This window comes from Helianthus annuus, chromosome 11, assembly GCF_002127325.2.
Source record: "Helianthus annuus cultivar XRQ/B chromosome 11, HanXRQr2.0-SUNRISE, whole genome shotgun sequence".
Taxonomy (NCBI): Eukaryota; Viridiplantae; Streptophyta; class Magnoliopsida; order Asterales; family Asteraceae; genus Helianthus; species Helianthus annuus.
In genome coordinates, this window is record NC_035443.2 from 176,047,513 (window position 1) to 176,075,381 (window position 27,869).

At 36.0% G+C, this 27,869-nt stretch overlaps 2 protein-coding genes across 13 annotated transcripts; one reads left to right on the top strand and one right to left on the bottom strand.

The window, feature by feature from the left end:
• Nucleotides 1–565: 565 nt before the first annotated feature.
• Nucleotides 566–26,762, bottom strand: LOC110891116 (putative receptor-like protein kinase At4g00960). Of its 4 annotated transcripts, none has more exons than XM_035980111.1 (8): nt 25,732–26,762; nt 24,263–24,508; nt 23,993–24,145; nt 6,907–7,007; nt 5,533–5,743; nt 2,553–2,790; nt 1,165–1,315; nt 566–1,045 (listed from the first exon to the last, which is right to left on the bottom strand). In XM_035980111.1, exons 3-8 carry the CDS (start codon nt 24,081–24,083, stop codon nt 695–697), a joined length of 1,143 nt encoding a protein of 380 aa, XP_035836004.1. In that variant the 5' UTR covers nt 24,084–24,145; nt 24,263–24,508; nt 25,732–26,762; the 3' UTR covers nt 566–694. The 4 variants fall into 4 exon arrangements, with proteins under 4 accessions (XP_035836004.1, XP_035836006.1, XP_035836005.1 ...); XM_035980113.1 differs by having other exon boundaries at nt 24,410–24,508; nt 25,732–26,697; XM_035980112.1 differs by having other exon boundaries at nt 24,263–24,514; nt 25,732–25,847.
• LOC110891117 (beta-glucosidase 7-like) lies at nt 19,290–25,503 on the top strand. 9 transcript variants are annotated; one of them, XR_002565039.2, is made up of 10 exons: nt 19,338–19,635; nt 19,733–19,805; nt 19,925–20,148; nt 20,249–20,379; nt 20,453–20,545; nt 20,654–20,725; nt 20,808–20,882; nt 20,990–21,083; nt 21,851–22,639; nt 24,754–25,503. XR_002565039.2 is itself a non-coding variant. In XM_022138778.2 (4 exons), the coding sequence occupies exons 1-4, from the start codon at nt 20,559–20,561 to the stop codon at nt 21,906–21,908; spliced, it is 339 nt and encodes a 112-aa protein (XP_021994470.1). In that variant the 5' UTR covers nt 20,552–20,558; the 3' UTR covers nt 21,909–22,834. The 9 variants fall into 9 exon arrangements, 2 of the variants coding, with proteins under 2 accessions (XP_021994470.1, XP_021994471.1); XR_002565042.2 differs by lacking the exon at nt 24,754–25,503 and having other exon boundaries at nt 19,312–19,635; nt 20,654–20,670; nt 21,851–22,834; XR_002565037.2 differs by lacking the exon at nt 24,754–25,503 and having other exon boundaries at nt 19,317–19,635; nt 21,851–22,834.
• Nucleotides 26,763–27,869: the final 1,107 nt, after the last annotated feature.

Genomic DNA, 27,869 nt, shown 5'->3' on the forward strand with positions numbered 1-27,869 from the left:
AGCTATTAAATTTTTTATTAAATTGTTCTATTGGAAATGCCTTAAAAATATTATTTTTCCTAAAAACGTCAAAAATTTTTAGATAAAAATAAAGCCATTTTAGAGACAATTTTTGAATTGTAAAATAATAACTGCCAACAGGCAGTTACCAGCCCTCATCCCCAAAAAATTATCTATCGAGCCGTGAAAAAAGATTCCCCAAAAGACAGAAACAAATCCACTATATATCGTATTAACAATCGAAATATGGTTGAAAAAAAAAATCTTTATTTGATATTCGAAATTAGGGTTCTTGGTCACACACTCTGGTTCATTACGAATTCTCAATATACACATATTATTGTTCTATTTCTCGAATTCAGAGTTGTATCTGATTGGATTATTTGGTAGAATCACTGTAATAATTTGATCTGTGAATGATTACACGCCTCTCTTATTATCCGGTTTTATAAAATTCCCCAGCAGCATCCATAAAGTGTTCTAATTACTTACACGAACTGTTGATCAGGATATGAATGTGTCAAACACATGCATGCAACATAATTATGACTAATGTAAGAAAAACAACAGAAACACACATTTATTATAGAAAATAAAATCCAGAAATACATTCTTATGCTCAACAATCTTAAATGGTAAAATCAAATAGTCGTTTAATGTAATGTATGGGTGACATATCAAAGCATTCTATTACCTATCTAGGAACAAAAGTAGATACTGAAACGCCATTTATAGAATGTCGAGATACTCTTGATTGTGATTGTGACCCACTAGAAGAATTGTACTCGTGTAGGAGTGGCATTTCAGGATCATTGTTGGTATGCATGAAAAATGCAGGTTCTGCTGGTACGGGAAGCGTAATAGTAGTAAAGCTATTAAGCATATGAATAACGGAAGCCATGGTCGGCCTATCACTAACATTTTCTTGAACACACAATAAGCCAATTTGAATAATTTTAATGATATCATCCAATGAACATGATTCCGTCTTCAATGTAGGATCTATTATGTCTGTTGCTGTCCCATTCCTCCAACTACTCCATGCCTAAACATTTATTAGCAATTCAATATTCAGGATTCATACACTACAAAAATACTTTTCCAAAAAGAGCATATGTGCATAAAAACAATATGATCCTGTTGGTTGAAAGGGTGGACACTTACGAAGCCAAGAAGATATTCAATGATCTCTCCATTTTGAAAACGTTTGTTCTTTTGACCTGCTACCATCTCTAGTACTAACACTCCAAAGCTAAAGACATCAGACTTCATTGAGAATTGGCCATGCAGGGCATATTCAGGTGCCATATAACCGCTATAAGATATAAGGAGAAAAGTTAGCACATTCATGCATACGAACACATACTCACACACACGTCTTGATTATTTTAAAATTAGTTTTTAGTACAAGAAACTTAACAAGTCATGAAAAGCCCCTCGAAATGTCAGAATTAGTTATTAGGCCGTTTTATTTCTCTACATGCCTAAGAGTATGTGTAATGGGGCGGTATATCACTTGGATTTGAGCCATAGCGCCCCATGGCGCCCCTCAACACCATTACGGGGGGCGCCATGTGCTGAAAATCTCTCCTTCTCACGAAATGCATAACGGCGTGTTACATCCTTCCCCACTCACACACATATACATACATACATACATACATACATACATACATACATACATACATACATACATACATACATACATACATACATACATACATACATACATACATACATACATACATACATACATACATACATACATACATACATACATACATACATACATACATACATACATACATACATACATACATACATACATACATACATACATACATACATACATACATACATACATACATACATACATACATACATACATACATACATACATACATACATACATACATACATACATACATACATACATACATACATACATACATACATACATACATACATACATACATACATACATACATACATACATACATACATACATACATACATACATACATACATACATACATACATACATACATACATACATACATACATACATACATACATACATACATACATACATACATATATAAAGCCCCATACATATATATCCCCACTCTAAACTCAAGTTATATAAAGCCCCATAAAGCCCCTCTCTTACGCGTTTCGCCACTTGTCGCATAACGCCACAGATGGCCTAAACGTAATATAAATACAAGCTATGAAAGCTTGTCTGTTGTGACCCTCACCCTGTTTTCTAACACATTTAGTGACAAGTTACTGGTTTCTAAAATGGATGTTTCATACTGGTGATGTAATGCAAACTCACAAGTTCATGTTAACACAATGTTTTAAGAGAAGCCACATTAAAACTTTAATCATGCGGTATACACTTGGTCAGAAAAAAAGGGATTGCCTAAAATCAAATTTAGAAACAATTTGACCGCGATAGATAAATTCATAAAAGAAGTGTATTTGTTTTGAATAACAAATACAACTCTAGTAATGTCCCCATAGTAGTTTCATCTAAAAAATGTACTTACTAAGTTCCAACAATCCGACTTGTGTCTCCTTGAGTTTCGTCAGTGTTAAACAATCTTGCCATGCCAAAATCAGCAATTTTGGGGTTCATTTGTGCATCTAGTAATACATTACTTGCCTTCATATCATGATGAATTATCCTTAAACGAGAATCTTCATGAAGGTATAATAGTCCCTTTGCAATACCTTTAATGATATTGTATCGTTTTTCCCAGTCAAGGAGTGCACGATTAGTTGTATCTACATATATCGGCATTAGTATTAATATCCACTAACAAAAATCTATTATACATATCAAAACAAAGTGGGCATGAACAGTAAAAGACTTTTTTTAAAGATTTATTTTTTTGTAATATTACACATATTTTATTTAGTGTTCATTATATTTTTTTATTAATAATATTTATATATTGAAGTAGAGGGATCATGAAAAATAAATAACTTTTTCAAAGTATTTGTTTTAGGCATTTGATATATTTTTTTTAAATGATTTGTGTACGTTAATTTTTTAAAAATTTTCTAAACGCACATCTACGTATTTTTTCCAACATTCTGATATAAATCTTATTGAAGATTGATATCGTGTTGCCACCATACCGAAAAGAAAACCGACTAAACAACATAAGTGTTGGTATTCATATTTATGGTTTTCGGTAAATCTTATTGAAAGTAGACAGTGTGTAGCTACTGTACCGAACGTAAAACTGAACGAACAACATCGATATTTGATACCGGTATTTATATTTTTGCCTTTAGTTTCAATAAACTTATAGTATCACTATTAACTGTGACCCAACAACATCGGTATTGACATCGTGTTTGTTTTATTGTTTTTGGTTTTTGGTTTTTGGTCGATGTAGATCAGATGTTGATTGCTATACCGAATGCATGTATTGTGTCAGTACGAAATAAACCGAATCGATGCCGATCAAGATCCCGCCGCGAAGCGCGGGGGAAATCAACTAGTTTGAATAAAAATGACACATACAATGAGATTATATAGATAGTAACCACATGACCCTAAGAAACCCTAGGGCCCATTTAGAAATGGGTGAACTAGTGGACCCACCCTTAAAGGAAAAGTATTTACATTATAGTTATCACTCTCAAAATGGCATGTATGTTGATGTAAACGGGGTTGATGGAAAAGTATACTACGCTAAGGAGTGAGACCCTAACCGAGAGATGATACGGCAACTCAAAGCACAAATGGATCAAATTATGCCCCCCCCCCCCCCCCCCACACACACACACACACATCCACTTGGCTAATTTTTTCTTCTGTGTATATGTTAAACCTATATTGTATTATTTTATTACACGGATTGAATAAATATAATTTTATATATTAAATAATAAAAAGTTATATCTATAAGAACCATATTGTACGGGTTGAATAAATATAATTTTATATACCAAATAAAAAAGTTGTATCTTTAAAACCACGTGTATTATACGGGTTGAATAAATGTAATATTGTTTACCAAATAATAAAATAATACATCTTTAAAAAACTTCATTTATTACACGGGTTGAATAAATGTAATTTTATATACCAAATAATAAAAAAGCTACATCTTTAAAAATATGTGTATTACACAGGTTGAATAAATGTAATTTTCTATACATAATAATAAAAAATATATATCCTTAAAAAAACCCGTGTATTGTACGAATTGAATAAATCTAATTTTATATAACAAATAATAAAAAGTTATATCTTAAAATACCTCATGTATTACACGGGAAAGGGTTAGAAAAAAAGACATTGAGGGCTCGGATGTTAAAAAATTCCTTTTGGGGCTAAAAGGGTAAAAGTGATACAACCACAGGGACCAAAATCATAATTTAATCTAATATCAAATTAGATAACTAAGTTTGAATTTGAAGTAAATAGATAAATATAAAAGTAATAATTAAACTAAATAATATTTAGTAGAGGGATTATCTATAATTAATTAGAAGAAATTAAACTAAAATAATAATTATCCATAAGGCATAGCATAATATGATGAAAAATGTCCTCAAAATGGTTTCTTTTATTATATAGTATATAGATTCTTTTTACATTATTTGATTTTACAAAATAAATCATTTTCAATATAATTATTTTTATTAATTTCCAGGAAATAAAAGTAACTTTTTTAATTAAAGCAGGAAATAAAAGTAACTTTTTTAATTAAAGAGAATTACCGAGGGGATAGTCGTCGGCGACCTTTCAAAGCTACGTTGGTAATTATTTGAAAGATTACCCGACACTAATTTGTCAGTAATTTTGTTTTAAGTGCCACCACAAAAAAGTTGTTGGTAATCTTAAATCTGTAAGTTGGTAATTTGTCAGAAACCAAATTAGCCATGTCCGATCATTTTCCCATCGGAGTATCAGCAACGGAATTGGCTTTCGGTGATACTCATTTATTTAGTACTCATTTGTTTAGTAGTGCCTTGTAGGGATGAGCATGGTACCGGACCGGTACAGAAAAACAGGGAAAACAGGCACCGATACCGAAATTAACCGGTATAGTACGGGTAAATCAACCAACCAGACCGGTACATAAAAACAGGAAAAACAGGTACAGATACCGAAATTAACCGGTACAGTACGGGTAAATCAACCAAAATACTTGTACCGTGCCAAACCGGTGCCGGTCCTGAAAAACAGAAAATACTGGTACCGGTACTAGTACCGAAAATGATCTACCTACCAAATGCTTATCTCTAGTGACTTGAATGAATTTTAGAAATGAGATAAAACATTTTTACAAGGTGGTCTACTATTTAAGCTGGATTTGTCGAGGAGATAAATTAGTCATTTTGTTCTTATTTAACAAGTGTTGGTACTTTTATATCAATGCTTGCATATTGCATATTGTTCATAAACTACCAAATTTCTAAATATGTGTATTGCTTTATTCTTATTTCGTTAACTCTTACACAATGTAATTTGTGGTATTCAAAGAACATGTGCTTTTAAATACTTACCAAATATAAATTGATCAAGACTTCCATTTGGTAGCAACTCGTAAATGAGAAGTCGTTCACTTCCTTTTATGCTGAAACCTAATAGCCTAACCAAATTACGATGTTGGAGTTTCGCCAATAGCAAAACCTCATTTTTAAATTCTTGATCCCCTTGCCCAGAATTCCATGCTAGCCTTTTTACTGCTACTTGGCGCCCGTCATCAAGGGTACCCTAATAATTTAATTAATCAATGCTTAAGTTATATCAATGTTTCATTTTTGCACATACACTACAAGATATATTATATTTCTACACTGTTGTTGTGTTTCCCCGACGTGTTCCCCCACCACGTCACACACCCCCCCCCCCCCCCTAATAATTTAATTAATCAAATGCTTAAGTTATATCAATGTTTCATTTTTGCACATACACTAGAAGATATATTATATTTCTACACTGTTGTTGTGTTTCCCCGACGTTTTCCCCCACCACGTCACCCCCCCCCCATTTCCTTTCCCGAGCCCACACCCCAGCGTCTAATGTAACAAATTTATCTTCACATTTTTAAGTGCGGACAATTTTATGTTAGACTATCCGTAGTGGGGCGTGATTTTTAAAAAAAATTGAAAAAAAACGCCCCAAAACGCCCCTCCCCCACTACACTAGACGTTATGAGGCGTTTTTTTTTTTTTTTTTTTTTGAAAATTTGCAAGCCAGCATTTTAATTATAACGCTTAAATGGGTTGGAAGGAAAATGGATGTGGCCAATGGAGTGTGAGGAGGACTTTGACTAGCCAATGAGGAGGACTTTGACCTGCAGCAACTACTTTCCTTTTTTTTTTTAATAATTGGAAGGGGCATTATAAGGCATTATGCCCACTACATCACTTTTGCAATAATGCCCCATGCTGACTAGGATGACACGTGTCGAATAATGCCCCATGATAAAAACATTATTTTATTCCACCACTACACATGTTCTTAGTACACAACATTCATAAGTCATAAATGCGGGCATCTTTTTTTGTATTCTTGGAATTTGTAAATGGTGATAACAATTTGTGGATATTAGGCTACTCGGTATGGTGACCGGAGGAACGCCGGCGACGGGATGAGGACGGAGGGGGCGGCGTGGGAGGACGGCGTCGCCGAGGGGGAGGCCCACATGTTTGGTCCGTCTCAAACGGCTAAACTCGGACGGCGACGACGGGACGGAGGGGGACGGAGGGGGGGCGGCGTGGGAGAACGGTGGTGATGTGGCGGCGCCAGGGGTGGAGACGGAACCATACCGAGGAGCCTTAAAACGTGTGAAGAACTTTATACATTTCACCTTCTCTAAAAGTGTGTGATAATATATTTGTTTAAATAATTATCAAATACATATTGGTTCATACCTTGTAAACGGCTCCAAATCCTCCTTGTCCGAGCTTATTTTCTTCGGAAAAGTTGTTTGTTGCTGCTTTCACCATACGGAAGCTGTAGTGAAAAGATTCCGCTGCACCAATATTATGTAGCTTTAGTTAAGCAAAAGACGAGTCTCACTAAGCTATATGATGTATTGATGTTTATTAGCAAAATGCAACTTGGAGTTTTAGCTACAACACAAAATTATTGTTCACGGTACAAACCATTGGTCCAGCTACCAAATCCGAACTTTTTTAATTGAGGCCATATTAGAATTCTTTTTTATATTTTATAAGAATATAATGCTAACTGATAATATCCTTTGGATATTATTGGTTTGTTTATTTGAATATATTGTATTTATTTTGTCAATATTTTCAATATTTTGTATAAATAAGTCTGATGTATATCTCGTAAGTTTGTTAGGATTTGTTTGAATTTTCTCATTGTAAAAGGCTTGTTTATAGCAAGTTTTTTTGATAATCAAGCAAGGAATTTTTGATGTGTTCGTGACTTTACGTTATTTTCAATTGCAAAAGTTTTCATTTATACTTAACTAGGTTATAACCCCGTGTATTACACGGGTTTAATAAATGTAATTTTATATACTAAATAATAAAACAATATATCTTTAAAAACCTCATTTAATTATTGTACGGGTTGAATAAATATAATTTTATATATTAAATAATAAAAAATTATATCTATAAGAACCATATTATACCAGTTGAATAAATGTAATTTTATATATCAAATAAAAAAAGTTATATCTTTAAAATCCACGTGTGATACACGGGTTGAATAAATGCAATATTGTTTACCAAATAATAAAATAATACATCTTTAAAAAACCTCATTTGTTACACGGGTTGAATAAATGTAATATTATATACCAAATAATAAAAAAAATTACATCTTTAAAAATATGCACATTACACGGTTTGAATAAATGTAATTTTCTGTACTAAATAAAAAAATATATATGTCCTTAAAAAACTCCGTATATTGTATGAATTGAATAAATCTAATTTTATATATCATATAATAAAAATTTATATCTTAAAAAACCTCATGTATTATATGGGTTGAGTAAATGTTATTTTGTATAGTGAAAATAAAAATATTTAATATATTAATACAAAGTTTGGTTTTCGTGATAAAAATAGATTATTCTGTTGTTGCAAAATTTGTTAACGAAGTCTCAATAAATTTAACCCTTTATTTAAAACTCGGTAAATGTATAAATGATAAATAATATTAGTTAATTTTATTTCAAGTTTCGTAAAATCTATTTGATACCAAACTAAACAAAATGTTCAAATATAATTAATTTAAATAAATAATATTATAAATGAGAAGGATATTAAACTAAATAATAATTATCCATAATATATTAAACTAATAATATTTAGTAGGAGAGTTATCTATAATATAAGATATTAAATTAAATAATATTTTATAGAAGAGTTATCTATAATTATTTAGAAGAGATTAAACTAAAATAATAATTATCTATAAGAGATGGCCTAATATGATGACAAGTGTCCCTAAAGTGGTTTCTTTTATTATATAGTATAGACTAGGTTAGAACCCCGTGTATTACACGGGTTTAATAAATGTAATTTTATATACTAAATTAAAACAGTTATTCTTTAAAAATCTCGTTTATTACACGAGTTGAACAAATGTAGTTTTATATATTAAATAATAAAAAAATTATATCTCTAAGAACCCCATGTACTGTACTGCATAAATGTAATTTTATATACCAAATAATAAAATCCATGTATTGTACAGGTTGAATAAATATAATTATATATACTAAATGATAAAAAAAAATATCTTTAAAAACACTGTGTATTACACGGATTAAATAAACGTAATTTTGTAACCTTGTATACCGCATGCGGGGCGAATATATACTAAATAATAAAAAAAGTTATATCTTTAAAAACACCATGTATTACACGGGTTAAATAAATATAATTTTGTATAGTAAATAATATGCTATTGGATTCGTTTAAAAGATCATAAATTTGGTTCGGTTTAATTCGAATCAAATCACAAACTTGGTTAAGTTTAATTCGAATTGATTAGAACCCCAATTTGAAAAATCAAAAACAGAATTATATTATTAGCTTCTCTTCCTAATTAGTGTTTTTTTGAAAGTTTGATCTAATGTCTAATAAGTAATTTTGTAAATTTTGTTTGTACTTTAAATTTTTTATACGAGCGTATTATTGTTTTTTTTTAAATTTAAGATTATTGTTTTGTGTTATTATTTAAAAAATATCTTAAATTTATAATTTAAATTTGAAGATAATATATTATTGGAAAAAATAGAATGATTATATCCGACATTCAAAGTAAGATAAGATTTAATATTAATTGATTATTTATTATTTAATTAATTGATATCAGATAAGTATGAAAAGGCAGGAAATTACAAATGTAGACGCCTTAATGAATGACATGTGTCACTTATTGGTTTCTTTTATTATAGTAGATAGATTGTATGTTTATGGTTTTTGTCACATGGTTTACTTAATCTTAGGTTAGTTGAAATAGTGAGGGAATAAAGGCAGTAGTGGGAGTATATACCCATGATGCCATGTTTGATAGGTAGTGGTTCTGTGTTTTTACTTTTCTACATCAAAGGGATATCGAAGAAAAATTAAATCAAGAATTCTTTCTAATTTGCTTTCTAGTTTCTTTCTATATGCTTTTGGCCAACGAAACCGTTGGAACCACAACAGTGGTATCAGAGCTGTCGTGATCCCCTCGGACCATGGTTGCTCATACTTCATCAGAAGTCGAGTTTTATCAATGGATGAATGAATCCTTTGTGAGGCTCGAATCTCAGTTGCAAACCATCTTCAATGAGCTCCGATCGATTCGCATCGCTCGGGAAGCCCCCTTCCTTATTCCATTTGACACTTCCGTCGCAACACCACCACCAAAACAAGTTCCTTTAACCACGAGTTCGACACCAAAGCGAACAACCATATCGTCTCCTACTACCGTTTCCGCCACCGGGCCAACACTTGCTCCTCCTACACCTAAAATAGTCCAAAATCATGCGTCATTCCTCAAACCCGTAACAGAAACCGCCAAAGAAACCACAATATTCCACCCTGCAACCGTGCCAAAATCAATATCCTCATTGGATGCAACAGACCCTCCATCATTTTCGTGCACTAATAGAGAAGGAATCGGGGGTTGAAATAGCCATGAGGTGACCCGCAAGGACGTGAGATAACGCATCGGCATCGCTGTTTTGGTTCCCGGGACGATAAACAATGTCGAAATCAAAACCCAACAGTTTTCCCAACCACTTTTGCTGCTCAAGGGTCTGAATTACCTAATCCTGGAGACGTTTAAGGGACTGTTGATCTGTCACAATTGTAAATTTGTGACCTAACAAATACTGCCTCCACTTAGCGATAACCTGTGTTATAGCATACATTTCTCTATGGTATGTAGAAGCCTGTTGCATTCTTGGACAAAGTTTCTTACTAAAATAAGCGATTGGATGTTTATCTTGAGAAAGGACAGCTCCAACACCAGTAGCGGAAGCGTCCGTTTCGAGGTTAAATGGTTTGTCAAAATCCGGTAATCGAACTGAGAAGTTGTTTGAGTTGCTGAAAGGCTTGCAATGTTGTAGAATTCCAAAAAAAGGCATCCTTTCGGAGGAGATCCGTCAAAGGGCCCGCAATGGTGGCATAATTTTTAATAAACCGACGGTAATAACCGGTAAATCCGAAGAAACTCTGAACATCCTTAACATTTTTAGGGGTTGGCCATTGTTGGATGATACTAATTTTGTCGAGATCCACAGCCACACCAAGAGATGAAATTACGTGTCCCAAATAACCGACTTGTGTTTGAGCAAAAGTACATTTCGACAACTTAGCAACAAGCTGATTAGTGCGCAGTAGTTGTAAAGTGAGACTGAGATGATGCAGGTGATCATCCCATGTTTTACTATATATTAAAATGTCGTCAAAGAAAACCAAGATGAAACGGTGAAGAAATGGACGAAACACATTGTTCATAAGCCGTTGGAATGTAGACGGAGCATTCGTTAGCCCAAAGGGCATAACTAAAAATTCATAGTGCCTGTCGTGGGTCGGATTGTATCTTCTGGGGCTAGACGAATCTGATGATAACCGGCTAGTAAATCAAGCTTGGAAAAATAGGTAGCTGCATGTAACTCATCAAATAATTCATCGATTGATGGAATAAGAAACCGATCGCGCACCATAATAGCATTTAATGCCCGATAGTCAACACAGAACCGCCATGTACCGTCTTTTTTTCGCACCAATATTGTCGAAGAAGAAAAAGCATTCGTACCTGGACGAATGATACCTTGATTAAGCATGCTGTACGTGAACTAGACGCTCAATCTCCTGTTTCTGAAAATGAGGATACCGATAAGGACGCACGGAGACAGGTCCACAAGTAGGCAGCAACTCTATACGATGATAATGAAAACGAATCGAGGGTAAACCAGTAGGGGCTGTAAACACATCAGCAAATTGAGTTAAAATGACTGGCAACTCAGGATGATAAGTAGGTGGAGAAGAGTCTGGTGGAACAAAGGATAAGTGAAACAATTGACGAAATCCATTAAAATGGATAGGTTGAGCTGTGTTGGTAGTGTCACCCTGCCATGTAACCTGTTTCTCCCTGAGAGTAAACTCAAAAACTGCATTCGAATAATCGGTAATCACCGGACCCAGGGTAGCGAGCCAGGAAACCCTTAAAACCATGTCCCACCCTTGCAATGGTAAGACATAAAAATCAGCAACAATAGAATGGTCTTTAATTACTAATTCCACCTGTTTAGCCAACCCGGAACATGGTAACCGTTCGCCGCTACCCACGAGAACGACAATGGTGGAACAGCCTCAATTAAAAAATTAAGTAAGTGAGCAATACGAGTTTGTACGAAACAGTGGGTGTTACCCCCATCTAAGAGTACCTGAACCGCTTTGCCATGAACGGACCCAGTGAAACGTAATGTTGTCGATGAACACCCACCCGAGAGGGCGTTATATGAAATCGCAGACTGAGCGGCAACCTACTCGAGTTGTATTTTCTCAGCTAAATCAGCGCCGGTTGGCAATGACGCCGAGGGCTCTAACTGCCCACCTAGATAAAAAACATCATCGTCAAAGAAGAGAAGTTGAGGAGTAGCCTTACATTTATGGTCCCAGGTGTATTTCTCATCACAATGATAACAGAGACCCAGCGCTTTTTTTGGGAGATCTCAGCAGGAGTTAATCGCCGGAATCCCACCTTTGTCGGTGGAGTAGAAGACGCCCCAATTTTGAGGTTATTCTCGGTGGTAACAGGTTTTGGAGTGGGTAATAAAGGTTTAGAAGAACCCAGAGAAACTCGGCCCAGGCCCTTCTCGAATTGGACCCGTTGCTCATGCAACTGAGACTTATCCATAGCATCCTCCAACGTACTGGGCTGATGGATGATAACTGATTGTTTCAGATCCGCCCGTAAACTGGAAATAAAATAACTCATGAGAAATTCCACTGGTAACGGAATCGATTGATTTGATATTGCTTCAAAACGTGCCCTATAATCCGCCACTATTGTTGTCTGTTGTAGTTTTGCCAATAAACCCTCTAGTCTCTAAAGCTCTGATGATCGGAATCGCTTGGTCAGAGCCGCTATGAAAGCGTCCCAAGTAGTCGGCCAGTGATGATGTTCCAACCAGTCATACCAGTCCGTCGCCGCCTCATCCAAGTAGAAGGAAGCGATGGTCAGCCGATCCGCATCAGCAATCGAATAGAAGGAGAAGTAACGGGCAGCTTGAGCGACCCACCATTCTGGGTTATCGCCGTTGAAACGGGGAAGGTACACTGGTGCCGGTTTATGGCGACCTAACACCGAAGAGGTGCCTGCGCCATCATCGCGAGGTTTGTCACCATCCGCTCACTGGGGTGTAGATTTCGAGACGCTTAATCAATTCGTTGATGGATTGCTGTTGAGTGCCGATGGCAGTGATAAGTTCATCAATGTCACGACGTAAACCCTTCTGATCCTCCTGAACCGTTTTGAGAGAATCGTCTAACCACGTAGTCGAGTTCCATCTGCCATCGGTGCAGATGTTCAATGAAAGCACCAAATTGGACTGATCAACACAATTCCAAAAGATTATATCGAAATTTTATTAAGAACAGAGAATTGGGGATGGGAAAAACAGAATACTAAGAAGGAGATGAGAAATAGAGACTCATAAGAGCTAACAATTTGCATACCCATGACCAATACATAATTTACTTTAAATATACCATCCTAACAGAATTCTGTTAGATCCTTGCTGACATGGCGCTCATCACATAGTCACCAAATCTCTTGGGCTGGATATGGGTTCTTTGGCTTCTTCTCGGTTGGGCTTGAATTCTCTGTTCTAGATTATTGCTGAGTGGTGGTCTGATGGGCTCATGACAACTTCCATATTATATCAACAACACCCTACCTAAGACCACCTTCGTATGTTCAGTTGCGTATGTTATCCCAACACCTCGGCCACACGACCTCACAAACTCGAACCTCGGTCTACCCCATGTGTCTTTCTCGGTTATCCGACAAACGACTGTGGATACCGTTGCTTAGTAATCTCAACCAGAAAAAATATTTTTTCTCGTCAGATCTCCACTCCTTCTTAGACCCATCACCTGTAATATTTACCTAGCCCATCTCGTCACCTATCAACCGCATATTATCCCACCCTACCGGCCCGTCTACTGAGCCCATTACCACCCATCACACCCCTCATTCCAACCGCCCAACCCGCAACCCAGCTACACCACATCACTCCACGGCCCAAGCCCACCCAATCCCTCCACAACCCACTTCTAGTCATCCTGCCACCCATCCATCTCACTGCGAGCCATCCAACTCTATTACACAACTCCTCCCAACCTCCAAGTCCACCTACTGATTTGCAGCCCAACCTTGACCACACACCGATGACCACTGTTCCTGCTCCACTACCTCTACCTATTCCCACTCATCGTATTGTAACACGGTCTCGAACCGGAAATACTAAACCAAGAGTACCACTTAAATTAAACATTGTCACCTCACTTTCTATCTCACCATTACCCAAGTCCCATCTTTCTGCCATTAGTGATTCAAATTGGAAAATTGCCATGCGTAATGAATATAAAGCTCTATTGGAAAATAACACTTCGGATTTAGTTCCAAGACCTACTGATGCCCCGATAATTCATTGCATGTGGTTATACAAACACAAATTTCATTCAAAATGCACAGTAGAAAGACACAAGGCTCGCCTTGTTATTAATGGCAAAAGTCAAATGGTCGGTATTGACTGTGATGACATTTTCAATCTGGTGGTTAAACCGACTACAATTAGAATGGTTCTTAGTCTCGTCATCTCTCGTGCATGACCAATACATCAACTCGACGTAAAGAATGCATTCTTAGACAGTAACTTAAAGGAAACAGTTTATATGTTTCAACCCCTAGATTTGCCAATTCGTCCATACCGAAACACGTATGCATACTGAAAAATATGTATACGGTTTGAAGAAAGGTCCAAGAGCATGGTACCAACATTTTCCAAGTTGCTTAATCAAGTCTGGTTTCAAAAGTAGCATCAGTGACACTTCTTTGTTTATTTACAAACATGGCAATCATATAGCATATCTACTCCTATACGTAGATGATATAATTCCCACCGTGTCGTCGGATGCCCTTCTACAACGATTAATGCATGCATGGTCAACTAAGTTTAGAATGACAGATCTAGGGGACCTGCACCATTTTCTTGGAATCAATGTTCAGAAAAAGAATAATCGAGGGCTCTTTTTAACTCACCACCCCAGTTGAAGTCTCCTCTAAACTTAGTGCTCACAATGGCGATTCTCTAGTCGACGGAACTCTATAATGGAGCTTAGCGGGGGCTCTATAATACCTCACGATTACGAGACCCGATATATCCTATGCGGTGCAACAAGTATGTCTTTTCGTGCACGCACCAATGGGACCACATTTACAGGTATTGAAACGTATTCTTCGCTACTTAAAAGGTACATTACACCTCGGACGACAAATCTTGCCATCTAAATCCGATAAATTAACTGCCCACTCGGACGCGGATTGGGTCACGTCAAACAAGCATGTGTCAGTACGAAAGGACTACCAAAACAACTATTTACCTGGATTCGTGACAGTTTGTGCCTTCAGTGTACTATGGCTACAACAGCGGGGGGATGTTAACCGATAATATCCTTTGGATATTATTAATTGTTTATTTGAATATAGAGTAAACTTCCGTTTTGTTCCCTGTGGTTTGGTCGTTTTAACGGTTTTGCCCCTATCCTTTAAAAATAGCCATTTTACTCCCTGATCTATGAAGCTTATCTCTATTTCACTCCCCGCCCCTAACGCTATCCAATTCAACTGTTAAATCATGGTCACATGCCCCTCACATGAGGGGCATTTTAGTCTTTTCCCATCCTAGATATTTTTAACATCTTTTTTATTGATAAAACAAAAAAGATAGGCCTACCCTGTTATCTTCTTCTTCACTTCATTTACATAGACACATCACATTAAATTCAATACTTTAACCCTAAAATTTCACTACACACCCCTACAAACAACCCAAAATTCTTCTAATTTCAACACCCGATCTCTAGATTTAGGGTTTCCAGATTTGGGGGAATTCGATTTGACTGACGGATGGATGGAAGGAGGATTACGGTGAGTCCACGGCCGTGTAACGGGCGACGAGTGGTGGCGAAGAGGTGGCGGCGAGTGGTGACGAAGAAGCGGCGGCGTGGTGGTGGTGGTGATGGATTTGTGAATAGTGTTAAGAAGCTGCAGAGGAGGGAGATTTGTTCGAAGACGGATCGAGGGTTTAGAATTTCTGATGCTAAGGAGAGATTCAGAAACATCTACTTGCAGGTTCAATTTTGTTTTTTAAACTGTGTGATTCTTGTTTTAGTTTGCCGGAGGTTCAATTTGGTGTGTTGGTGCGGTGTCGGAGGTTTGTGTAGATGGTGGTGATTGAACGATGATGAGGCAGCGTTTTGATTATTGTCTCCGAGTAGGGGTTCGGAGATGGATGGTTGTAGCTGGGGTTGACGGAGCTGGTGGTAGTGGTTGGGTATAGTGGAGGATGTTAGTTGTTGTGGCTGATGGTGGTTACTTGTGTTTCACAGAGAGAATGTTAGTAGTTGTGCCTTCACGAGAGGTTATCCCCCCAAAGATGATGGCTGATGGTGGCTACAAAGAGAAAGAAAGGTGTGAAGAAGATGATGGGGTGGGCTCATCTCCTTTTGTTTTATCAATAAAAAAGATGTGAAAAATATCTAGGATGGGAAAAGACTAAAATGCCCCTCATGTGAGGGGCATGTGACCAGGATTTAATAGTTGAATAGGATGACGTTAGGGACCGGGAGTGAAATAGAGATAAGCTTCATAGATCAGGGAGTAAAATGGCTATTTTTAAAGGATTGGGGCAAAACCGTTAAAACGACTAAACCATAGAGGAAAACGGAAGTTTACCCTTGAATATATTGTGTTTATTGTCAAAATTTTGTGTAAATAAGTTTGATGTATATCTCGTAAGTTTGTTAGGATTTGTTTGACTTTCCTCATTCTAGAAAGCTTATTTATAGCCAAGTATTTTCTATAAGGTAGTGTTTGGTATGCATCAATGAGAGCTAGAATGGAATTGATGATTACGAGAAAATGGAGAAAATAGTGTTTGGTTGGTCAATGGAATGGAATCACTCATTCCAAAATGCATTCCATTCCCTCAAAATCATTCCTTCCACCCCCCATATTTTTTTCTATTCCATCCCCTCTTGCACCATTCATCAACAACTCCACAACCCACCACCTTCGCCACAACCCACCACCACCACCACCACCACCCACCACCGACGCTATCGCCGCCACCCGCCACCACCTCACCCCGACAGCCACCACCGCCGCCGCCGCCACCCACTCGCCACCGTTATCACCCACAGCTGCGACCAACCATTAACGACACTCGCCGCCGCCGCCCACCACCATCGTCGACGCCACCACCACCACCACCGCCACCGCCACCACCAACCGCCGCTACCGCCACCGACCGCCACCTCTGCTGCCACCCACCACCAACGACCACCTTGCCACCACCACCACTCGTCGTCACCGCCGCGCCGCCACTCGCCGCCACCACCACCCATCGCTGCCGCCAACACCCACTACCGCCACCTATAACCACCCACAATCACTACCACCGACCACCACCACCACCACCACTCATCGCTGATTTTATTACTCCGTTTTTCTTGCCTACCGAACAATACACAATAATAACTCATTCCATTCACACATGGTAACCAAACATGACATGGAATGGTAATGATCCATTGCATTCCCTCGTCCATTCCATTACCTCGTCATTCCATTCCTTCGTCCATTCCATTACCCCATACCAAACAGACCCTAAGGGTGTGAGTAAATATACCTCCATTTTTACTGTTTATACCTCCCTTTCTAAAAATATCATGTTTATATTAAATTCCACCCTTGTATTTTCTTATATTCTTCGTTTAATTCCTTTAAATATTATTTTAGATGTTCAACTAATATTTAAATAAGTTTATAAACGTTTTGTAACTAATTATGTAAATATTATTTATTTTTTGACTTCTTTTTATAAAGTAAACTAGGCTATAACCCCGTGTATTACACGGGGTTGAATAAATAAATTTTATAAATAATAAAACAATCTATCTTTAAAAACCTCATTTATTGTACGGGTAATAAATATAATTTTATATATTAAATAATAAAAAATTTATATACCAAATAAAAAAGTTATATCTTTAAAACCACGTGTACTACACGGGTTGAATAAATGTAATATTGTTTACCAAATAATAAAATAATACATCTTTAAAAAACCTCATTTATTACACGGGTTGAATAAATATAATTTTATATACCAACTAGTAAAAAAATATCTCTTTAAAAATATGTGCATTACACAGTTTGAATAAATGTAATTTTCTGTACCAAATAATAAAAAAAATATATATCTTTAAAAAACCTCGTGTATTGTACGAATTGAATAAATCTAACTTTATATTTCAAATAATAAAAAGTTATATCTGAAAAAACCTCATGTATTACATGGGTTAATATATAAAATTATATTTATTCAACCCGTGTATTACACGGTGTTCTAACCTAATAATTTTTTAAAAGAAGGGAATATGCCACAGAATAGTAATGAAGTTTTATGAGTGTTCCAATTAAGTCACTAATAAAATTTATTGTTCCAATTAGATCATTCTACTTTATTTTGGTGTTCTAATGCTAAATATTTTACCTGAATAGCAGGTCATAGTCCTACATAGCATTTATTTAACCTTAAAAAAAACATGATGACATGGAATCAAATAAAAGAAATATAATAAATCAAAACCCAAAACCCAAAACCCAAAACGATCAAATATTACAAATCATAAAACAAACAATTAGGTACTATGCCCACCATATCCTTATTTCTAAAGTGATGTTCTATGAATCGGTATTATTAGTAGTATGAATGGTTTGGTAAAAAGCAATTGAATTTTTGGCCCATTTTAATTTTTTAAGAAAACTTTCATATTTTTTAGTAATTTAAACGAAATGATTTAGGAGGTTTTATTAATTTATTTATTAAAAATAGGGTAAATCACATTTTTTTTAATTTTTTTGCATTTTTTTAACTTTTCTACAATTTAAAAAAAATCGCATTTTGTTAACTTTTCCACAATTCTTTAAAATTTTTTTAAACCTATTTCTCATTTTTTTTACTAATCCATTTGGCATTTTATGTGTCATGTCAACAAATTTTTTTTAAATAAAACCTAATTAAATGTCATGTAGGATGGATGACCCTCTATTTAGGTAAAATATCTAAGTTTGAAACATTAAATGAAACTTGAATGACCTAATTATAATACTCTTGAAATTTGGTTACTGTATAACCCTTAAAAGAAAGACCAACTAAAGGAAAAAAAAGAAGAAATAGAAAATGAAAAACAAAAGGGGAATGAAAAAAGGAGAATTTTTGAAGAAAGCTACAAACAACAAATCTCAACATATGAGACGTAATAGTAAGTTCAAGGTCAACAAATAAATAATATTATAAATGAGAAAAAGATTAAACTAAATAATAATTATTCATAAGATATTAAATTAATAATATTTAGTAGGAGGGTTATCTATAATATAAAATATTAAATTAAATAATATTTAGTAGGAGGGTTATCTATAATTAATTAGAAGAAATTAAACTAAAATAATAATCTATACTATATTAAAAAGGAGAAGTAATGTACAAGATGGTAATTTTGTCATGTATATCAATTTTAAAGCAACATGTACAAGGTGATTAAAGCCATGGAAATTGGAATTTTCACTAAGTTTAAGACGCCTAGGAGGGCAATTGTGGGATTTAAGTGTGAGATTAGCATTCAATATAATTGTAACCCACTACCAGTTTTCATACCAATCGTTTCAATCCTCCCCTCCGTTTCCATCCCACCCTTGTTAACCTATGGTTCATGATCAGAAAGAGAGAGAGAGATAGCGACAAATCGGAAGCGATTGGAGGCAAGATCGATTTAGAAGCAGGCCCGACCAGAAGCTAGCACGACGACAACGCTGTTGTTCAGGTTTATAGGGTTTCAAATGTTGTGAAATTTGAATTTGAATATTAATCTAGATTTTACGATTTAATTATTATCTGTTTGTTGTTAATCGTGTTGTTAGGTTAGAACATGCAAATGCAATTGACGGATTTATAACTGTTGTAGATAATCCCACATCTCCCAAACGCCAAGAGGTCCCAAATGCCTTCAGTTTCATGCTTATTGATTCAATTTTGGTTTAATTTCATAGTACTTTTAGTTTTTAAAGGCTTGTTCAGACTAGAAGAATCTGAATTTGGAATTGTTTATGTAGGTCGCACTGGGACCTTTGATGTTTGCATCGATGTTTATAGAGAGGGACCAACAATTTTTTTTGGTTTCCATTTGATTTGACTGAAAGTTAGTCAAAGTACTGAAATGCTTTGGTAGTTAAGTTCAAGCATGTTCTCTTGTTTGTTGCGATATTGCAGGTTGAAGGAGCTGCTAATGAGGGTGGCAGGGGTCCTTGCATATGGGATGCTTTCACACACACACAAGGTTTATTGTATTGCTTGTTATAATATTCTTTTACATATCATGACATCAACTGCTAAGGAATTTTATTTTGCTTCTTCTTTTTCCTTTCTTGGTCTACCAGGAAAGATAAAAGATGGTAAAAACAGAGATGTACCAGTAGATCAATACCATCGTTACAAGGTTTTGTTTTTGTACAACATTCGCATTTACGGATTTGCATTCATTTAAGGAAAATTTGGTGCCTCGAAAGCCGTAAGCCTACATAGGCTTTGTTTTTTCTGATTTTTCTTTTTCCGGAAGAACTAATCATTCGTTTACCATGTAGTTACTTCAATAAGATGTGAAGTCAGTTTTTTTTTGCTTAATATTGAGACAACATCTTCCTATGCTTACTTTGAGGGGCCAATGACCATAAAATGTATGATTATCAAATGATTTCCTTTGTGTCTGTTAGCTTATCCATATTAATTTTTTTTGACCTTATTGCCAAATTGGGTTTCAGTGCTTACCGATTTTCTATATCTAGGTCTCGTATCTATCCAGGTAATGCCTGCTGTTAAGATTGTTACCAAAACAATTGGTTGCATCATAAATGCAGGTGTCTGTTTTACATATTTTGACATTTTTTTTTGGTTTTGTGATGAAAGTGGATCCACTAAAAACTAGATCTTTTTTTACAGATGGGCTGGGAACCGAAGTGAACAAGGAAGGGATCATGTATTACAATAATCTTATAAACTACCTTCTAGAAAAGGGTATGGATTTATTATTTATGAAAGGAGATCTCTTTTTTCATTTTTGTTTATGATTATAAAACCGGTTCGAGAGTCTAAAGTGGCGCGGGTTCGAATCCTGCTTGCAGGCTCTTCGTTCCCCTCGAACTCGGCTGGGTATTCACCGCCAGGCAGCGTTGCCGGATCGCTAGCTTGGGAAGGGAGACCCCTTCCGCGTTCAAGGTACCGTGCAATTACCTTTTTATTAGAATCCATACATAAAACAGGTTCTTTGACCACAAAAGTCAAAATTTATGCCATGTTTCTGTATCATTTTTGTGTTTTATTTAAAAAAAATAAATTATTCATATGTAAAACAAGTCCTTTGACCTCAAAAGTCAAAATTTATGCAATGTTTCTTTTATCATTTTTGTGTATGATTAATGATTACCAAGATTTATTAGATTCATACGTAAAACAAGTTCTTTGACCTCAAAAGACAGAAAAATTGGGAATTGGGATTTCATCTTTGTTGATATATTCAACTAAGATCAAGTATGACTCGTGATCTTGGATCAAATTTGGCTAAATTGGAAGTCAATGGGATAGTGAAGTTTCTTGTTATAGTAATTTATGTTTGACTTTTTGTGGTTAGCTAAGCCTGATATTGATCACAAAAGATATTTTTTCAGATAAATGAACTAAACTGATGAATAGTGTATATGGGCATGGTTATGAATCTTACATATACATTTTAACTTTCAATAAACAAACACATATATTTATTTATTTTATGTAAATTATATATTTTTCTCATAAATCGGTACATTCGAATCTAACCGAATCTGAATTCACCTCCGAAAAATCAAAATCTGATTCAAATAACTTAAAAACCGATTTGATAAACTAATGCAGTAGTGCTGAACCCATTTGGTTTTGAAAGTTTGACTTTTTAAAGTCAAAATCAGACTTCCATTCAATCTTCTTAATTCTCCATGTCTACATTGCAGGTCAAGGTTTCGCCACAGGAAGAATAAACCTTGGAGAATTAGAAGTCGCAATGGTTAAAGACTTCGAGGTGATATCCACTTACACCCCCAAAAAATAAAAAACCGGCGTTGCATTTTACAAACCGGTATCCATACCCGACGGGTTCATCACCTTCAGTCACTATGGTCAGCTAACCAACCAACACCAGTTCATCACGTGCGGGTTACCCACTAGATGCAGATGATTAACAAAGCATTTTACAGGCTGACTTGGCCTTAGCTGACGAATGCAGTGTGAGCGATTATTGTAGGACGACAGCTTTAACTGTTTTGATCGTGGGAAGACATATAATAATAGCCAATGCTGGTGACTCTCGTGCGGTCCTATGTAAGAACAGGTCTGCAAGACCACAAGGGGTCGACTTGTTTACAAGAAAAGGAAAGATGCGAGCGGTTAGGTGGTTACTTTGATGAAGCCGGGTACCTGAACGGTCAACTAAGTGTGACCCGTGCGATTGGAGACTGGCACATGAAGAAGGAGAAGTTGGTGATTGCTGAACCGGATGTGAGACAAATGGTGTTGACGGATAATGATGAGTTTACTGGTGGTAAATTGTGTTTTCATTAATTAACATGTAGTGGAAGTGAGCCTGATGTAGAGGAAGCAGTGCGATTAATATGTGAAATTGGTTGAGTTACGGTGTTGGCTCATCCATGGGCTTTGGAAAATCCAGTTGTTATCATTGGTTGATTAAGTGAAGCTGGCTTGCACGGATTAGAGGTTTACAGAAGTGATGGTGAATTCAGTAGGTATGCACTCCCACTGACCCATCAAACTAATCCCAATTTCCTTTTTTTATTATTTTTTACAATCGACCATATTTTTGCCACATCTATAATCTCAAGTGTTTACAAGACCATACTGCCACATCTATAGTCTCAAGTGTTTACAAGACCATACTAGCAACAGTTTTAAAGTTGTTGCCCTCAAGTTTTATCTTATTACATAGGTTGAATTATGGAAAATTAATAAGATAGGAATAAGAACACTAAGAGACATGCTATACACTGTAACACGAGTGGATTGATAAACTAACAGGAAACAAGTACCGCCTTGTAAGTTGTCGTCGCCGCCGCATCGCGCGGGTTTCCTACTAGTTATATATAAGAGATGACCTAATATGATGACAAGTGTCCATAAAATGGTTTCTTTTATTATATAGTATAGATAACTTTACAAATTCCCCTTAAAAAATGTAAGTTGCTATTTGTCTCGGTTTAATCCCTTTGTAAATATTATTTATTAGTACAATGAATTGTTTTTTTTTCCACTAAAATTTAAAAAGAGTGGAAAACTGTATTTTCCATTTTTTTTACAGTACAACACTTTTGAATAAGAAAAGTAATGTGAAGTGGCACAACAAGAACACTTTTGATGAATTTTTGAAATAGATGACCAACACTTTTAGTTAGAACAACTATGATAAAAATCAAAGTTGAAAAAAATTGTTTCTTCAAGCTCTTTCTTAATCTTCTTCTTTCAATTAGTGCAGATTTTTTTTCTTCCATAGGATTGTTACGTATATATCTAAATATTCAAACTATGGCAATTAGATAAACCCCTAGAAAAAATAGGGATATTTCCTAATACGAATTTTCAAAGAATAAAAAATACAAGGGTTGATTGTATTTATTTACAAACTTCAGAAGGGGGAGTACAATCAGTAAAATAAAATAAAAAAAATGGAAGTGCAAATAGCAACACCCTAAACAAGGAATTTTCCTTCACTTTCACAGTTTCACATTTAACGGTTCGAGTTATAAGAAAAGGTAACATTTAATATACTTGTTTATAAAAATTTTGGTAATATATTTGTTTATAAAAGTTTTGGCATTGGAGTAGAATTTGGAGTTGCTTAAAGGGTGTGTTTTCCAATCTAAAAATCTAATAACAACAATCCTTTATAAATTTCAACTGTTAGGATGGGGCTAGTCCACTTGATAGATAAACATAACTCTTATAAGACTTGTGCAATGACTAGCATTTTGTAAGACTTGGGCAATGACTAGCATTTTGTGATTATTGAAGTAAACTAGGGTAGAAGTAATATTTACAGTTAAAAAAAATCAACTATAAATTCTAAGCTGAAATATAACACTTACCGTCAAGACTTTCTGCGTTAGGTGGTGTGGTTTGATTTTTCTTCTTCTTCCTCAATCTTATAAAGATACTAAATGAAGCAATTATTATCATAGTACCGATGACTATCACAACAATAATTATTATCACTGTTCGAGTCGAGTCATTCTTTTTCCCTGGAAAAATAGAAAGTGTTACGATAAGATAAGTAGACAGTTAATGAAAAAAAGTTTGACACAGAACTTTTATAAAATGATAAGTAGACAGTTAATGAAAAAAAGTTTGACACGAACTTTTATAAAATGGCGTTTCAGGGTGTTAAACCGAATACTTCTCTCTCATAACATGTAACCCACCACTCTGAGAGTAAACCGAGTCCACCACCAATTATGGGGAAAATCCGGTAACCTACACGTCCGTAGGCACGACAGTGAAATTACCGATAAACCCGTTTGACTCAAGGATCGAATCCAATTTTCCATGGGTCTCCTATCATTGCCCACACCACTGCCTCACTCTGCACCAAGTAGAAGTTAAACCTGCATCTTACAAAAGAAATACAAGTCATCCACCACTTGATCTAGAGATCATCGGCATCAATTGAACTCTAAAATAATAAATATAAAGTAAAGTAAAGATCACGAAAAAGGATGTTAGGCTTTTCATGACCCCTTACAAAAACTACTTTGGAACTCTTGCTATCCACATTTTAAGGACATATGTAGTCATAGTTTAATTTTGCTTAATATACAAGTTATATGATTTTTGCGACTGAAATTTGCAGTTGCTTTCCGACCAGATCTTGGCATGTCGCAAACTTTGGGACCTTTATGATTTCTATCGCAAACCGCGATCGCTAAGTAGTGACCAGTGATGTTAATAAGAGCATCAAAAGCGAGGGCATCCATAACCCCATCTCCACTCATCGGACCAACAAATTCCTGACCACCTTGTTATGGGAGTTTGACCCACCTCGTCCAATTTGTTTCACCGGACTAGTCTGGTCTGACTTGGTGGGCCCCACACACTCACAAACCTTTTTTTTTGTTTTAATGTAAAAAGTAGGATGTAATGGGGTTTGGAATGATTGTGGTTTGAAATGATGTGGTATGCTGACTAGGCGATCCAGATTTTGGACTTTGACCACGGTTGGAGATGCTCTAACACTGATTTTTCTCATGACTTTCTATGATTTCCTTTTCATACGCAATTTCCTACGATAGGGTAGGGATGAAAGGCCGGTGAGATAGTTTGGAATATTAAATAGAAGACAATTATGCTCGACCGGTGGATCGAATTGATGAACCTTCCGAACTTTCTTTTATCCAGGGTGTGATACCCACAACTTTGCCAATTCGAGTGCGAATTGCATTACCTACTTTATCCTTCGTAGTGATTTGAGACTTTCTAGTCAAGGCCAGACAAAACCAAAGATTGCAGCTAGACATCCACCACAGCATTCCTATGTTTTTCTCGACTACAGGTTTATAACTCCTATACCAAACCAAAATAGCTAGCGGATAATTGCCCCGAACATATTTACTTTTTAGTTTAACTCTGTGTAAATTGTTTTGTTAATTAATAAGTGACTTTTTGCGTCATGTGATAATTATGTTAGCCCCAAAATTCTTTTGAGTGCTTTTATTATTTCAGTCTTTCTCTTTCGTTTTATATTTCCTATACTAACTATTTAATATTGCCCATTTAATCAATATACCGGTTTCTAACATAGTTACTATTATAAAGAAGTTACAGTTCATACCTCTTGTTGGTGGTGGTGGTGTTGGTGGTGGTGTTGGTGGTGGTGGTGGTGGTGGTGTTGTTGGTGGTGGTGTTGGTGGTGGTGGTGGTGGTGGAGTAATGACCAGTTTACTTTGGTTAAAAAAGAGATATATCTCATATCTAAGATTACACGTAGGTAGAAGAACTCTTCCTCCAATGCTCCCCGCATACAAACTTGGAAAGAGTTGGATCAATTCATCGAAGCAGTTACGACATTGTTGCTCCGATAGGTATGGTGTACACTGCACAAGCGCGTAGATAGTTGAGAAACCTGGACCAGACGTGTTCCCACTGTCAAATTTTAGTAGGTTACCCCCAGCTGCCGCAACGCCTATCAGCCTATTCAGTAATGTACCCAGAGCCTCATTGAACTTATCAATATTCGTGGACGTACTTGTGACGTTGAACTGAGACCCATTATAGCTTATTTGCGGGTTTCCCAGTATACCCTGGGCGGAGTATCTAACCATACAAAAAACGTAGTATCCTATTGCTTCCTTTTGGATAGGGCAGAGTTGTCGCAAGTTAACAATGGAGTCATTTACACAACTCTGACACGCATCCGGGTTGAGGTCGCCACGACAAAGGGCGATTGAGTTGACTCTATCATTACCCAAGCCGGTGGAGTCGTTATAGAAACCGAAGCCGTTGTCGGTGTCCAGGAGGGTGGAGAGGCTGATGTCGAGATTCCTTTTATACGTACTGTTTGCGGTATAGTTAGCAGCGTTTTCGCATAAGTAGGAAAGGAAATCAGGTTGAGCTAAGGTTGGGGTATTGATTAAATATATGAAAATAAAAGATAGTAACCATAAGAGCAGTTTTCCTGCAAAGATGAACATGTTTTTCTGTGATTGAATACTGAAGAGAGAGTAGAAGAGATCGTGAGAAATTACAGGAGTTGAATGATCATAGAAAGAACGCCATCTCTATTGACTGGGTCAGAAACGAAGGTACCCAGAAATTAAAACGAAATAAAACTGTGTCCACTTAATTCATATCCACAAGTTTCCATAGTTATTCAGACCATCTTAACGCTAAATGGTGTGGGGATATGGGTTGGTTCATCAATCGTTACGTACGACCATTAATGGATTGCTACATCACCCTCTTGGCTCATCCACCATGGTTGACATGGATTAAACCATTAGAACCATGAGTCTCTTTTTTTAATATTTCCTTTCATAAAAATAAATTAAAATAAAAGAATAGTGATTTGGGTCATAACCACACCCTTAGGTTAGGGTAGTAGTTTTAGATGATGGATTAGAAGTGGGTGACATGATGCTGATGTGGAGGGTCATGGTGACCATAAGGGTTATGATCACACCCTACAGCCTAATAGATATTCATTCTACATCATTTTAGACAGTGGGGTGTGGGGCGTGTGTTGGGGCGGCGATTGCCAAGCAACGATGGCTAGACCACACCGGGCTAGCGTTGCCCCGCTGGAGTGTGGATTGAGCCTGGCGTGAGGGGAGAAGGTGATATGGCTGGCTTTGTTTGGTTGGTCCAATTAAATGAAATTTAAAATAGTTTAAAAAAACAAAAGAGTAAATTGCGTTTTTGGCCACTGTGATTATATCACTTTTACTATTTTTGCCCAAAATAAGAATTTTTAACATATCTGCCCTCATGGTTTCTATAACAAACCATTTTGGCCTCCATGTTAGGGGCCAAAATGGTTAGTTATAGAAACCATGAGGGCCAAAATGGTTAGACTTAGGGGGCAAAATGGTTAGTTATAAAAACCATAAGAACAGATATGTTAAAAATTCTTATTTTGGGCTAATATAGTAAAAATGATATAACCACAGGGGCCAAAAACATAATTTACTCAAAACAAAAACAAAATCCACATGGCTAGCCACGCCAGCCGAAGCCACGCCACACCACACCCCTTGTTTTTGAATATTACCTTGTGGATCTCACACTCGTCACATGTTAAGCAATGCCTCCAATCCAAACTCCTTCACACCCCATAGTCGTATAATCGTTATCTTTCAATCACAAAAATACCCATCATCTTATCATTCTTCATTTTTTGCTTTTTAATTTAATAATAAACAACATTTACTAATTTTAGACGGTTACGTAACAAATAAAAGATAATATATCACT